Below are 14,152 nucleotides of genomic sequence, written 5' to 3'. Positions count from 1 at the left end.
ATTCCATTTCGGAGTGAGCCGTAGGTCAGTGGGTATCTTACGACATAATAGTTATTTTTGTTGTTCGTATTATTAGTTTTGGTTTTGTTATTCTCATATCTGAATTGTAATTATAATTTTTATAGTTATATTATTGGTTTTGTTGTTAGTGTAATACTATTAAAGTCGAATTATTAAAACTTGAACTCACGCAACAGATCAGTCCTAAATTTTGCGTGAAATTCAGTTTTATAATCCGTTCCTTCACAAAAAATGAAAGGTCGTCACCGTACTGGAAATATCAGAATATCTAGGGAGTTGATGTAATCCATAGATGTAAAGATTATATCGTTTCTGGTATTGAAAACTCCACAAAGATGCGAATTTGAAAACAGGCTTGAATTAGTTTCCCTAGGAACGAAAAGGAAAAACACGATTTTGAAGATAAAATCTCATTATCTCAGTTCGTGGGAAATTTCAGCCTCGGTTGTTATTACACTTTTATACTTGATGCTGTGGCAGCTGTGATAGGAGGTTAGTGGTTCAGCTGGATGGTAGGTAGGTAGGTAATTAGTAAAGAGTTCAGCAAAGGAACTATGAAGAAATCAAGAATCCAAATTGGAGCAGTGTCCTAACGATTATTTTTAGTCTTGGGAAATTTAAACAATTAGTAATTTGTAAGCCTTCAGTTCAAATTACCTCCGTTAATATTTTTGTCCCAGCAAACAAAAACTAGTATTCAATATCCTTTATATCAAATATAAACAAAGATATAGTAAAAATAGAAAAATCATTTTAGGAGTTGAGTTTTACGTGTTTTTTTTTTTCATGTATTTCGCTAGTGTAAATTCGTGAGCTTTGAAGAAGTCTTATGGATTAATAGTGTTTTCATATTCATTGCTATTGATTTGCCATTTTAACGGTCTCGTATCTTTGCTGCTCCTTTTTTTTTTCTTTTTCATAACTCTTGATTTTGAATGTTTTTTTTTTTTTTTTTTTTTTCAGACTGAATTACTGTAGGTCTCCGACTTTGTTTTGGGTGATATATTTTGGTTCATTGCACCTTCCATATGCAACTTATACCAAGACATTATTCTGATAAAAATCTTATTTGCTACATTACAAAAAATATATTCAATATGTCAATTTTGGGTTCTTACGGACTAAATTTTTAATGTTCTTGCTATAGAGTATATAAAATTAATTTTATATGTTATACATTCAAGATTTTCTCTCCTAGCTAATACATACCGTTGATGTCTCGTTTAGTACAGTTTCAGTCTCAAAAGATGAGGTGTTGAAACAGGAGTTCCAGACGATAAGACTAGAGCTTTAATAATATCGATATACTACCAAGATGAAAGACTGTCGTATTATCAGCGGATGTGTAGCCCTCCCTTTTATAGGATATTCTATTCAAGTGGTTTAGCCAATTTGGAAAAAAAATTTCCTTACTCTTGGAAATCAAGAATAAACACCGCATTTTAGAATAAAAATTTAAAGGGAATCGTAGGAACTTCTCTGAAATTGTTTTCCCCGTAATCATAACAACCACTTGACTAATATTGTATTGTAATAACTGTCTATGTAGTGGTATATGTTGTCATCATATATTTAAAATTTGTAACGTCTCTTTGGGACGACTATTCCTCTTAATGATATGGACTTCAACCAATGTCTACGTATATCGTAGATTTTTCTTCTTTTGATTACCACCAAGGTTCTATATTCAAAGGACCTTTATTACAATAATGGTTTTCTGTTGTGACCTGACGCATGTATGGTAGAAATTTATCATTCCATAGGATTATAGATTTTTTTTTTTTTAAATTCATGCGGTATCATTGCCTCTTAAGCGGTAACTTGACGCAGACAAAAATGTATTACTAGCCTTTTCTAGTGTGTGTTGGAACACGCAGTTGCTAGCACGTTATATAATTAACTGAATTTATACAAGTAATGTGTGATTATATATAATGATGAAGCATTGCTTAAAATGACAGTATGCTCATGTATAGTATTTGGTAGTCCTGGACATGCCCGACAGGGAAGACAAGTCAAGTTTCAGAGAAAGGGGTTAGCATTTTATACCTGCAGGTGAAGTTACTTGACACATTTCAATAGATTTTGGCGTGTAAGATCCATTTAAAGGCATCATGAAATTCGTCTACAGTTTCACAGTATTATGTGATTTAATAAAGTTGAAAACGAGGCTTTGGTTCTGTCAGAGTATCTGAAATAACTAAAAGCATTAATGTAGTGTGCATTAATATTGGCATCAATTGAACAAATCTTAATGGACAAAGGGGCCCAGTATTTTTAAGCTTTGACATAAGTCTGGTGCAATTTCACATGTATGCCAAAAACACCACGCATCACTTTTCCTAAGCAGGTACGGGAATGAAAAATACAATAGATAGTCATAGCCTTGATTTTTTCTAGCTATATTTTGCCAAGAAATTCTCAACGTTGGTGAAGCATACGTGCTAGCCTTCTCCTATTACCTCACCTGTTCCTGTGTCTTCCTCACATCCCTGAAGAGAAGGTCACCAAATCTCAGGACTTCTGGGTGGGTCTCTTGAGACATTGACTGAACGTTTGCGTGGGAGAACCAGTACTGTACTGAAAACCATCCCAGACCAATTATTTCAGTATGAGCTACAGGAACTGCTCAGTCTTATATGGGACTGCGCATGAGCAGTGCCGGTCAGGATGTTGGTAACCGCCCTTATTCCCTCCTTCTCTTGGAGATTGCATGGGCGCATCAATGACAACTTAGAAGACAATTACCCTGAAGAGAGACGTTAGAGGTGAAGGAAAGATTTTGGATCGTTCTTCTCGCTTAGCCATTCAACGAGAACCTCTTTCACTTATAAGCAGGTAGGAGGTAGATCGTGGTTCCCCTCGTCACCCACCATATCTCCATGAGACTGCTCTCCATTTTTGCACAATCTCCACAAACACAATCAACACACATACACACACACATACAAGATCACCATGTACATCCTCTTCACACAGTTCCACACAGTACGCTCTTTGTCACCACATGATCGGTCTTCGTACATTCTGACATCTCGTGTTAGCACATCAACTCTGAGAACATCCTGCTGTCAGACACAGAGTGATAGGACCACACTCGCTTTGTCCAGAGATCCAGATTCAAACCTCTCGTCATTAACAGTCACCGAATCAGGGCCATCCATCATGTCTAAAACCTGGTAGCAACCAAGACCGTCCAATGCGTCGAGACCTGTCTGTGCCACAGGGTTTCTCTGCAGTATATGACTGGTCTGTTTCCAGTGATTCTTTGTGTGAAGATAGTCCTTCCAACCTAAAGCTTCCAACTCATTGTTGCAACAGGATTCCAGAACAGGTGACACCCTGAAGTTCTCGGCGCTCTTTGGAGCTTAGAGAGTTTTCTTCACACTCGTCTTATGTCTGTCAGAGTCCATCTCTATCTTATAGCAGAGATAGCACTCAGTGGACATACCCTCGAGCCGTTCAATACCATGGTCTTATTCTTACCCGTCAAGAGACCAAAGCACCTCATGTCTTTACAGCCTCAAAAGGAAAGAGAGCAAGTGGCAACTCGGCCTCTGAAAGGAAGTCCTAGTAATGATCATCGGTTCCTTCTTCCGCTGCAGAGTACCATTCCTGTTCCTTCTCTGGCTGGTCCGTGAGTACTCCAAAGGGAAAAGTGAAACATTAGAGTGGGGATGAGTCTTGGTAGGTTATCAACTTTATGCCACCCAACTCAGGACTGGCGCTAGCTGACCCGCTCTTTAGCTTCCCTGATCTGCTCTAGTTTGTTGGGAACTTGAGAGGATAAATTCACAGATTACTGGTCTGAAGAATTCCCTTCACTCAAGTCACTCGAAAAAGATCCTGCCTTAAGCCCTCTCTCTAACAAATTCTACAGTATGTAGCAGAAGAGGCGAACCTTTTGCCTCTTCTGGTCGATTGAGCAGTAGTGGAGCTTACTGTAGGGATCCCAGTGAAGAGACAGCTGTGGGAGAGCACCTCGTTCTTGGCCTGAGTTTGCTGCTTCCATGGCTAGTATGCAAGTGACATCCTGGATTGACTATGGGTCATGAGTGGTCACGTATTTTACTTCCCTACTCAGGATTTGTCAAATCTCAAGACAAAGAAAAAATACACTGACTTGATCCTCTTAGGTGTGGTGGTGTTGTGGGCCAATTGATTCCTGAAGAGAAAGGATGCAGTGGCCTCCCACTTCACCAATCGGCTGGGAGAGGAAGAAGCATTGGCCCTGAGGTATGTCCAGGTGTTGAAGTCTGAGGTGGTCTTCCACCAGGAGAATGTCGAAACCTTAGTGGAAAAATTGAAAAAGGCAACATGACTTCCTGATCCCTTAAGCAGATACTTTTAAGGGCCTAGGCACTTCCAAGACAACTGCTTCAGGGGTTTCCACTATACAACCCCTAAAGTCAGCCTGCAGCAGAGGTGAAGGCAATGATGGAGAAGAATGCCGTAAAAGTCGCCCAACAATGGTCTCTGAAATTTTACAATTGACTACCCGGTGGAGAAAGTCAACTGGAGGATTCAAACCAGTCTTTAACCTCTCACCTCCAAACATGTTTGTCCTATAAACTTAGTTCAAGATGTCAACTGCATGTACAGTACATAAAGCCACCAAGAAAGAATACTTAATGCTTTCTGTGGCTCTCAAATTCCGATCCAGTGGCCCAACAAAAAGTACCTCTAATTCATTCTTTAGGAAGCTGTGTACTATTTCAAAGCCATATATCCCTGACTGTCTACCATTCCCCAAGCGATCATGTGTGTTTACACACGTCTAGTCTTGGGCTCACTTGAACAGGTTTTGTCTTCTCAACAGTGCTGATCATGTCATTCTCGAAAAGCCAGTTCCTCATGGGTCGAGACAAACTCCTCTCCTTTTACCACGATCTGCGGATGATGATCAACTGGAAGATTCTCTCTGCATCAATTCCATCTCATGAATGTGAAACTATGGTTGATGAATCCCTTGATAGAGATCTAGCCAAGATCAGTGCATGGTGCAAAATTATGGGGAATGAAGTTGAAGAGGTTGAGAACAGTGGCTCCTCAATATTCAGATCTTTTTATTGAGAATGTAATTTAAAATTTAGGTGTGATACTTGATTGAAAATTTACTTTTAAGAAACAATTTCGGTCTGTTTCTTCTTCAATGGCATAGAAAATTTGCTTATTGAACAATTCTTTTAAGATTTTTAATAATCAATCTTCCATGTGTACATTTTTAATTCCTTCATTCTACCACATTTCGAGTAGTATTCATTTGTCAGTTCTTCAGCTGTTGACACCCATGTGAATTTGTTGGAGAAAAACATATGATATGTTAAATTTCTTATTGCTGTTCTGATATTAATCACTGTAACTTACTTAATTACAGTAGTTCTTTGTGTTGTTGCATAAGATATTTCCTAATTGTAACCATCCTTTGCGTAGTACTAGGTATGCAGTTAATTCTAACATTATTGCCTTCTCCATCATAATGCTGAATATTACACAGTATTGTAGAAGTTTTTATTTCAGCAGTAACCAGATTGTGGAAAGATCTTCCTAATCTGAAGGTTGAATCGAAAACTTGTTAAAACTCGCTGCAAATGCTTCTAATGGGTTGATATGTCTATTTTTTTAAATTTATATATCACAGATCTATTTTAATGTTGTTTGTGATCTTAAAATATTTTATGTTTTATTTGATACTTCTCATATATAGTTTATTCATTTCCTTTACTCTCTGGGTTACTTTCCATGTTGGAGTCGTAGGGCTTGTAGCATCTGCTTTTCCAATTAGGATTGTAACCTACTTAGTGGTAAAGATAATAAAAATAACAATGATGATAATAATAAATTATTACTTTTACTCAAATTTGTATAGTTTGGAAAAATACAAATTACTTTGAAAAATTATATATTTCAAAGTGTATTGATAAGAGTATTTTAAGTATGTAGTATTTGGGGATTCTTGATATTATTATATTGCTATTTTTCATTAATATACATTTCTAAGTGTTCAGCCATGAGGTTTTGTGGTAATGATTATTTAGAAGATGAGAGACTGTGCTGGCACCGAGGCATTTCGAAGATTTTGTATACATAAACTCTAATACAACTAATAGTCTTTTGATGATGTTTTGGGGTTTATTGTTCTTAGTGGCAGTTGTAATTATTATTTCAGAAATTCGTGTACTTTTTTTTTCAAACATCAAATTAAACTTCTATTTTATTTTTTACACGGTCAGTTTTTCTGGATCACCAGTAAATAAATCCACTGGCTACTCTTACTTGAGAACTATTTATAAGTGTCACATATATTAAGACAACTTTGCAACTGTGACAGGATGTCTTCTTCATCTTGAAAGGACTTTAAGAATTATTTTGCTGTGCTAATTAATAAACTATTCATAATGGCAGCAACAGAGGTACATAAGTTTATTGAATTGTGTAGTAAGTGGGCATAGGAGGGCAAGTATGAACACACTTATATTAGATATAATTTGTAAAAAATGTCAAAAGAGGGTGCTAAACACAGGGCAGAAGTTGAAATTTACCGGGTAAATGATGCCCTTCTTGGAGGATTAGACCGACAATGACTTTGAAGACCTCTATATGAGGACCTTCTCAGCTGCAGCTCGAGGCTTCGTCCATTAAGATTCTGGTCTTCCTTGTTTGATTTTTTTCTCTATCGAGGAAGATCCTTGACGACCCTGGCTTCTTTCACCCTGATCTTCAGACCTTCTAGATCTGGTGAGAAACTTTGAGGACGTTAAGCTGTAGTCCAGTCGTCATCCTTCAGGGAGTCCTCCAGATCCGTTATTATTATTTGCTAAGCTACAACCCTAGTTGGAAAAGCAGGATGCTATAAGCCCCGGGGCCCCAACAGGGAAAATAGCCCAGTGAGGAAAGGAAACAAGGAAAAATAAAATATTTTAAGAAAAAATAAATATTTCCAATATAAACTATAAAAACTAACAAAACTAGAGGAAGCGAAATTAGATAAATAGTGTGCCTGAGTGTACCCTCAAGCAAGAGAACTCTAACCCAAGACAGTGCAGTGGAAGACCATGGTACAGAGGCTATGGCACTACCCAAGACTAGAGAACAATGGTTTGATTTTGGAGTGCCCTTCTCCTAGAAGAGCTGCTTACTATAGCTAGAGAGTCTCTTCTACCCTTGCCAAGAGGGGGATCTTTGTCGCCTTTGCCATCCTTCATTCTGAATTGCAGGGAACTTCATGGAACTCCTAGATCTCAGAATACTTTGAAGATCTTCTCGCAAGATGCACCTTTCAAGAGGTCCATCTAGGAAGATTCCTCTCTTCTCGGAGCATACACACAAGGTTGCTTGTCAAGCTTGTCCAGAGCCTTCTTTCAGAGGAGGATCACTGACCCTCGTTCTTCTTCCCAAGCTTCACAGATCCTTCTTCTTCAGAAGAGGATCACTGACCCTCGTTCTTCTTCCCAAGCTTCATGGAACTTCTAGATCTGCTATGACATTGAGGATCTTTTTAGGCAACATCCCCTCCAGAGCACGCTTGCTCCTCGGAGCGTGCTTACAAGGTTGCTTGTCATCCTTATCTTGATCCTTCCTCTTCGGAGGAGTATAATGACTGTCACTGCATCCTTCTTTTTGTTTATGGAGCTTCGAGCTACAGCATGCAACTTCGTGGACCTTTTTACCTGCATTTCCAGAAGATGTTTTTTAGAAGATCCTCCTCCAGAGCTCTCGCTCTTAAGGCCTTGCTGTCAAGGTTCCTTGTGAGCCTTATCCTGAACCTTCCTCATCAGATGAGGATCTCAGATGCCTCTGGCATCCTTTCTTTGATCTTTGCAGTATTTCTTGTTCTTTGGAATTGCTGAGTGGCTAGTCATCCTCCAGATATCACATAGTGGGAGTTATCCTTCCTGGTGCCTGGTCCTGTTCCTTCTACTGCCCCAGGTGTCTTTGGAGTCCCCTGCATAGTCACTGCTGGAGGGAAAGCCTCTACACCCAGCTCCTGGTCTTGCCCCACCTGATTGTGGTCTTGGCTGTGCTACTCCTGATTGCCCTATTTGTCACACTCCTGGGTGCACTCTTAGAGGCGCTCCATCTGGTGGCACTCTTGATCCCACTCCTGGTCGCGCTTCAGATTATGCTCCTGGTCATGCTTTTGGTTGCTTTCCTAGACTCTTTCCTCCCAGTTCTCTACCTATGGCCCTCGTGAGCAGTCATATGTGTTGCCCCAAATGTGATTCTGCTACACTCACCTCCCAGAGATGCGCAATTTTCTAAACACGCTATTTCTGAAGGCTCCTACTCCTCTTGCTCAAAGGCACATCTCCAGACACATCTATTAAGTGCAGTTCCTCCTAGTTGTTCCTCACAAGATGCACAGCAACTAGCATTGCATCATCGACTAGCACAGCAACTAGCATTGCATCATCGACTAGCCCTCTCCTCTTGTTAGTGAAGTTGGCTTAACGAGAAGATGTGAGGGGGAAATGCTTCACAGATGTGACAATGACCAGTCACATCTAGCGGCTTAATAATTTCGACAGGTTTTTAGTTTTACTGGTTTTTGTCTATATCCGCCGAGGGTACTAGAACTACTGAAAGATTTTTCCTTGGTTAGAAGGAGAGACATCGGAACCTCCACTACCTACGGGCAATCAGAGAACAGTTTACCTAGATCCAGAGCCTGGGTCCTGTAATTCTAGAGGGAAAGTTTCCAACCCTTCTTCTCACTCTGAGAGCTCATATTGTAGAGAAATTTATCACCTAGCATGTGTTGGACGTCACGCTGCTGCTTCATCTCCTGTCAGAGAAGGATCGCAAAGCACTGGACAATCGAACTGGAGAGTTCTTTATGAACTCAAGTTCCTTAGGACAGTTTTGTGGAAGTAGCAGCATTCATCAAAATGTTCTGGGCAAGTAGCAGCATGCATCAAATTCTTCTGGCAGGGGAATATTGAGGTGTGAGGTTCAAGGACAAAGTCCTTTGCCTTTATTAGGCATCCTGTTCAGGTTGAAAAACTTTGCTCTAGTCCAGGGACATTCCCTGGATTCTTCATCTTGAGTCGGCTTCTTTCAAAGGACGTCAGCACTTTGGCCTTCAGGGATTTTAATTGTAAGCTGCTCCTCGTTCATGCTCACCTCTTCGAGGAATAGTGTACCAAGTTTTTAGCTTCATACCCCCGCAGCACTGATAAGATTGCACTGATAAGATTGGTCCCTGGTAAGAAATGCTCTGGCTATATGGAGGATGATTTGTATCTTCCAAGCTTGTTTGTCTGCGCCCAGATGGATGGTCATTCAAAAGGGAAGGAAGATGATCTTATACAATTCTGTTGTTTGCACTGTTCTCAGGAGACTCAAGGTACGATAATCGTCTCTGGCATCATCAAAGGCCATGCTGTCATTCCATTACTCTCAGCAGATGTCTTGAGCATAGGGAGACATAGCAAAGCTAGGCCAAATTATGAGCTCTGTTTCCTGTCCGATCAGTGAAGATAAGCAACATTGGGTCTGATCAGTACTTGGATGGGTAACTGCTACAAATCAAGTATATTTAGCATCAATTTCTTTCTTCAGCCTACGATTGCCTTCTGGTCAATACCATCGACTTCGTATCCAACGCAATGGATGGATCACTTGGATCCCAAAATCCCATTGAATTACATCCATAAACAGTAACCCACTCTGTTCCAGTTAAGCAGAGCCCTGGCTTCTAAAATTTCTCAATGGCAAACTGGAAGCTAGATTTGGATTCAGTGTCACCCCAAAGCTAAGATTTGGATTCAGTGTCACCCCAATATTTAAGCTATCAAAATCTAGTAGAGATTTGTAATAACCCCAGGTGATGCATTCTTTCATGGTCTAACTTTTGCCAGATGCAGTTGGCAAACAGCTTCTCTTTTTGAGATACAAGCCTCGCGAAAGAACAAACCCTTCACGGGCTTAACGTAAAAGTGCCCCAGCTTTCGGGTACCTCCTCTGATGGTGGGTTGCCAATATCTTGGTTGAGAAAGAGGATAGCTAAGCCAGATGAGTAGCTGTGATCTATTTACTCTGCTATTCCCCTTCTCATCCTTTTAGCCTAGGCCCCAATCCCTGCATCAGAGCTTATCGACTTTGCTGGTCATTTGTGAAAATCCAGGCTATGGTAAAGAAGACATACACTTCAAGCTTGTTACTTCCGTTTCTTCAATTGGTCCAGTTTGAATCTCGAAAGAGTGGATACCAGGTAGACTGAACTTTTTGGATTAAGCTTCCTATTCAGGAAGGCATTTGGGCTGTGAGAGGATGAGGTACCTCAGCAGGGATATTCCAAGATCTTTTAGCATCACACCTTCAGGGATGCAATTTGTCAAGACAGACAGGACATTGTCTTACGAGCTTGTTCTCAGTTGGAAAGAGACAGTAAACAGGGCCCCACAGCCTTCCTTCCGTATGAGTAACTCCAATGGCATAACCTAAGGAACTTCTGTTCACGATTATTTGAAGCAAATCTCCTCTTACTCCCTTACCACTCGCCCAACTACGACCATCTGGAAATCCAAGCGTTGGCTTGGCATAACACTGTAAGTCTCCTGGTGATTTGTACACCTCGGAGTATTCTTTGATCCAGAAGTGTTCAAAGTGTCTCTGGTCACCAGCTATTTTTCATAATTGTACCTATGCCGGAGGCAGTCAGGTGTTCAAAAGCTCCATCAATGAACTTTGAAACTACCATTTCTTTTGTCTCCACCCTGCCTCAGAGGTTAACACTTGACAAGACTCTAGTCACTTTAGGTCTGTGAAGGATGCTCAAAGCTCCTAGACAATGTTAGTCAAAGATGCCCATTTCATCTTGGGCTCAAACATGTACTCTGAGAGGCTGGCACCTTTTCGTGATCCCATTAGCCTTCTTTACGTTCAGGTTATAAAGAACAGTAAATATTCTGGCTTCTAGAGGAAGTCCTCAGTCTTCTCATAGAAAACAAGACGATTTGCACTGGATGCAAATTGGAGGTTTGACATCTCAAATTTGCTATAAGTATAGAGTCTGGTGAGATTCCAGCTGTCTCAGAGATCAGTAGAGAGACGTCTCTTGGGGTGTACTTTTAGCTTACAATATATACAAGCTGGGGCCTTCCTGCCAAGGAGAAGTTTCAAGTACAGAGCCAGCCATGGAAAAGTTTTTTTCAGGCATGGACCATATGTGACGAGTTCCTGCCCACTTCCAGCGAGGGGAGCCTATTGCTGGCCCAATGCCATCATCAATAGTGTTTCTATGCTGGGGGTACTAAGGTTGGATTTAGCTTATTTTGGAGAGGAGAAACAATCGCCCGAGGACACTTTCGAGACCAGCCGTTCCCGCTAGAAGACCAGGGAAATTTCCTTAGATTATCCCTGGGCAAGAGCTTTGACCTTGGAGCAGCCTCCTGTTAGACGATGGTAGTAGCGGGAGAATCCTACTGATAGCGTCTCCGCTTAATTGCCCAATTTCAGGAGACAAGGACGAATCTCGTCTTCCTGCTCAACAAATATAAAGGATCGGAAAGAGGGATCTATCAACAAGTAGATCCTGGTTCTTTGAGGTCTGAACCCAAACTGGCAAGAAGTAATCATTATACTGATTCACTACTTAAAAAGGGTCCAGAGTTTCAATTCCTTCCATAGAAGTTACTCCGAATAAGTGCCCTCAAGCTGAGCTGAATAGGTGCTTCCAACCCATCTAGAATCTCTGTGGCAAGTATTATGGGAACTGTCCTATTCCTGCATGATGTGGTCCAAATGTTTCATCAGGACTTGTAGCCGTACAGCAAGTGGAATAACTACCCCAGCTCCTTTCATAAGACTACTAGCGTCAGATCAAGGCAAAGGTGTGATGTATGAGTCTGAGACCAAAGGATAGTCTGACTGCCCCTTTCTTTTCTTTTCATTTTTGATCTTCCCCTCTTTTGGGGTAAAGCTTCAAAACCATGCCAGTTGTACTTGATCTTGATGCAGTTATGCCCCATTCAGCTTGCAGCTATTCTGTACAAAACGTACAGAGGAGCCTAGACATACCAGGCATACAACACAATTCAGCATGTACATCATTCTTTTTGTCAGGTTACGACAGGGCTTTTCAGCTTAAAAACAACCTTACCCATGGGGGACCATGATTCCCACACTTCGTCTTTGTTCTTGGGTAAAGTTTCCATCCAGTTGGAACGGGGACTTCCTCCCACCTAAGGACGAGTCTCCTATAAGTAAAGAACGTTGGTTTTATTCATGTAGGGACAAATTTAAAAGGAATTTGTATTTTTCCTAATTATGCAAACCCGAGTTCTCTAACTCAAACTTGCCTGCTGTCACCAACCTCCAACGTAAATCCTGGCTGCAATCCAATTGAAGTCACAGTGAGCTACAGAGGATGCATTTGCCTCGCCACCGACGGCTGGGTAACTATGTGCGGGTTGTTTACTCTTCTTTAAAAGTTTTACTACTGTATTCCAGTCGTCGCTGTACTCAGTATCCTGCAAGTAAAGAATTCAGGTTTGTATTAGGAAAAATACAAATTACTTTTAAAAATTGTCATTTCTTTATGGCACTAAATGCTTCCATGCAGACACAAGACACATTTTAGTTAAAAATGATACATACATTATTTCTTCTAATTGGCAAATATGTACTTTCGGTTTTAACATCTTAAATGGTTTCTTGTAACTTTCAACATATAACTTCATATGGTCCTATTTGATAAGCTTATTATTAGATGTGCTGAGGATCATAAATGATCGGCATTACAATAACTTATATAATAATTAACTGACTCATGATGTAATAATAATCAACTGGTTTACATGGTGATCATAAATAATCAGCATCATAATGCTCAGTAGACATTTAATAAAATCAAGCAGAATCAAATAACCCTTAAAGTTTTCTCCACAATATACTTTTTTTTTTTTTATTCATTGTCGTTCCAATCTCGATTTTATATCCTCCACAGAGTAAAGTAATATATTTTTTCTTTTTCAGGCAAACACTGGGTGAAGTCATGGTGAGCCTGGACCAGTTAGAGGCATCTAGTAAATGTCTTGCAACTGCCATTGAAATAGAATCCAAGTCTCCTATTTTGCCATTCACTTCAATACCATTCTGTTATGAGTAGATTCTTACAAAACTGCCTTTATTCTTATTTACTTTCGGCCAGTTTCCTAGGTTACCATAATTCATGTTCGACAAATTAGTTGTTTCCTTTTTTTGGGTATTTTAATTTTTTGTCAGTTTCTTCCATTCTTCACTCTAATATGCTCTCCTAATTATAGTGAACACAGTGCCTACAAACAAAACCTCATTTTAGGTTATCTCAAAATGCATTCCAAGTTAGTGCCAAGGGTGGGTGTGTTTGTTCTAAAGTTAGTATTTCATGAATTTCAATGGGAATCTTTGTATAGTATACTAGCAGTATTATAGAGTAGAAATATGGTGCTTAGTTATTAAATGTTATAGTTGTCGTTATCATTCCCAGTGTATTTTTCTGTTGAAGATATCACTCGTACCAGGTTGTATTGTTGAACTTTGTAAAGGTTAATTTCAAGTTTTGTAAAGGTTAATTTCAAGTTTCTTAGATATTTATAACGTATACAGAAATCAGTAAATTAGATATCCATACTACACCTATTTTAGTACTGTTGAATTGTGTATAATATAAATTTACCTGTTTAAATGCAAACACAACATTTGTTTTGTCAGAATTATATAACATAAATATTCCCGTTTAAATGTAAACAGAACTTGTTTTTCAATAATTGTATAACATAAATTTACCTGTTTAAATGTAAACACATTTGTTTTGTCAGAATTGTATAACAAATTTACCTGTTTAAATGTAAACAGAACTTGTTTTTCAAGAATTGTATAACAGAAATTTACCTGTTTAAATTTAAATATATTTGTTTCATCAAATAAGTTTAAAAGAAAATAAAAAATTAATGTTTGCAAAAAATTATATTTCCCATTCCTGAATTGTGTAGTACATGTGAAAATTTTAATCTAGGTTTCAAATATTGTAAAATCCAAATGCAAATACAATTTTTGTTCAGCTGGATTTTTAAATTCCCTTCTCGTACAAAGTTCTTTTCAACTGTGATCAAGTGAGAACTAAAATGGATTGCCCACCGACTGTGGT

General features: G+C 39.3%; 1 protein-coding gene across 1 annotated transcript in view; it reads left to right on the top strand.

Annotated features, from left to right (window-relative positions):
* Window positions 1-13,885, top strand: part of Ttc7 (tetratricopeptide repeat domain 7) — a 631,216-nt gene extending 617,331 nt beyond the window's left edge. Inside the window, exon 15 of the mRNA XM_068382742.1 lies at window positions 13,000-13,885. Coding sequence (XP_068238843.1) covers window positions 13,000-13,132 — 133 coding nt within the window. The 3' untranslated portion in view covers window positions 13,133-13,885. The remainder of the gene's footprint in view (window positions 1-12,999) is intronic.
* Window positions 13,886-14,152: the final 267 nt, after the last annotated feature.

The sequence above is a fragment of the Palaemon carinicauda genome, chromosome 1, assembly GCF_036898095.1.
Source record: "Palaemon carinicauda isolate YSFRI2023 chromosome 1, ASM3689809v2, whole genome shotgun sequence".
Taxonomy (NCBI): domain Eukaryota; kingdom Metazoa; phylum Arthropoda; class Malacostraca; order Decapoda; family Palaemonidae; genus Palaemon; species Palaemon carinicauda.
This window is presented reverse-complemented; position numbering and strand designations above follow the sequence as displayed.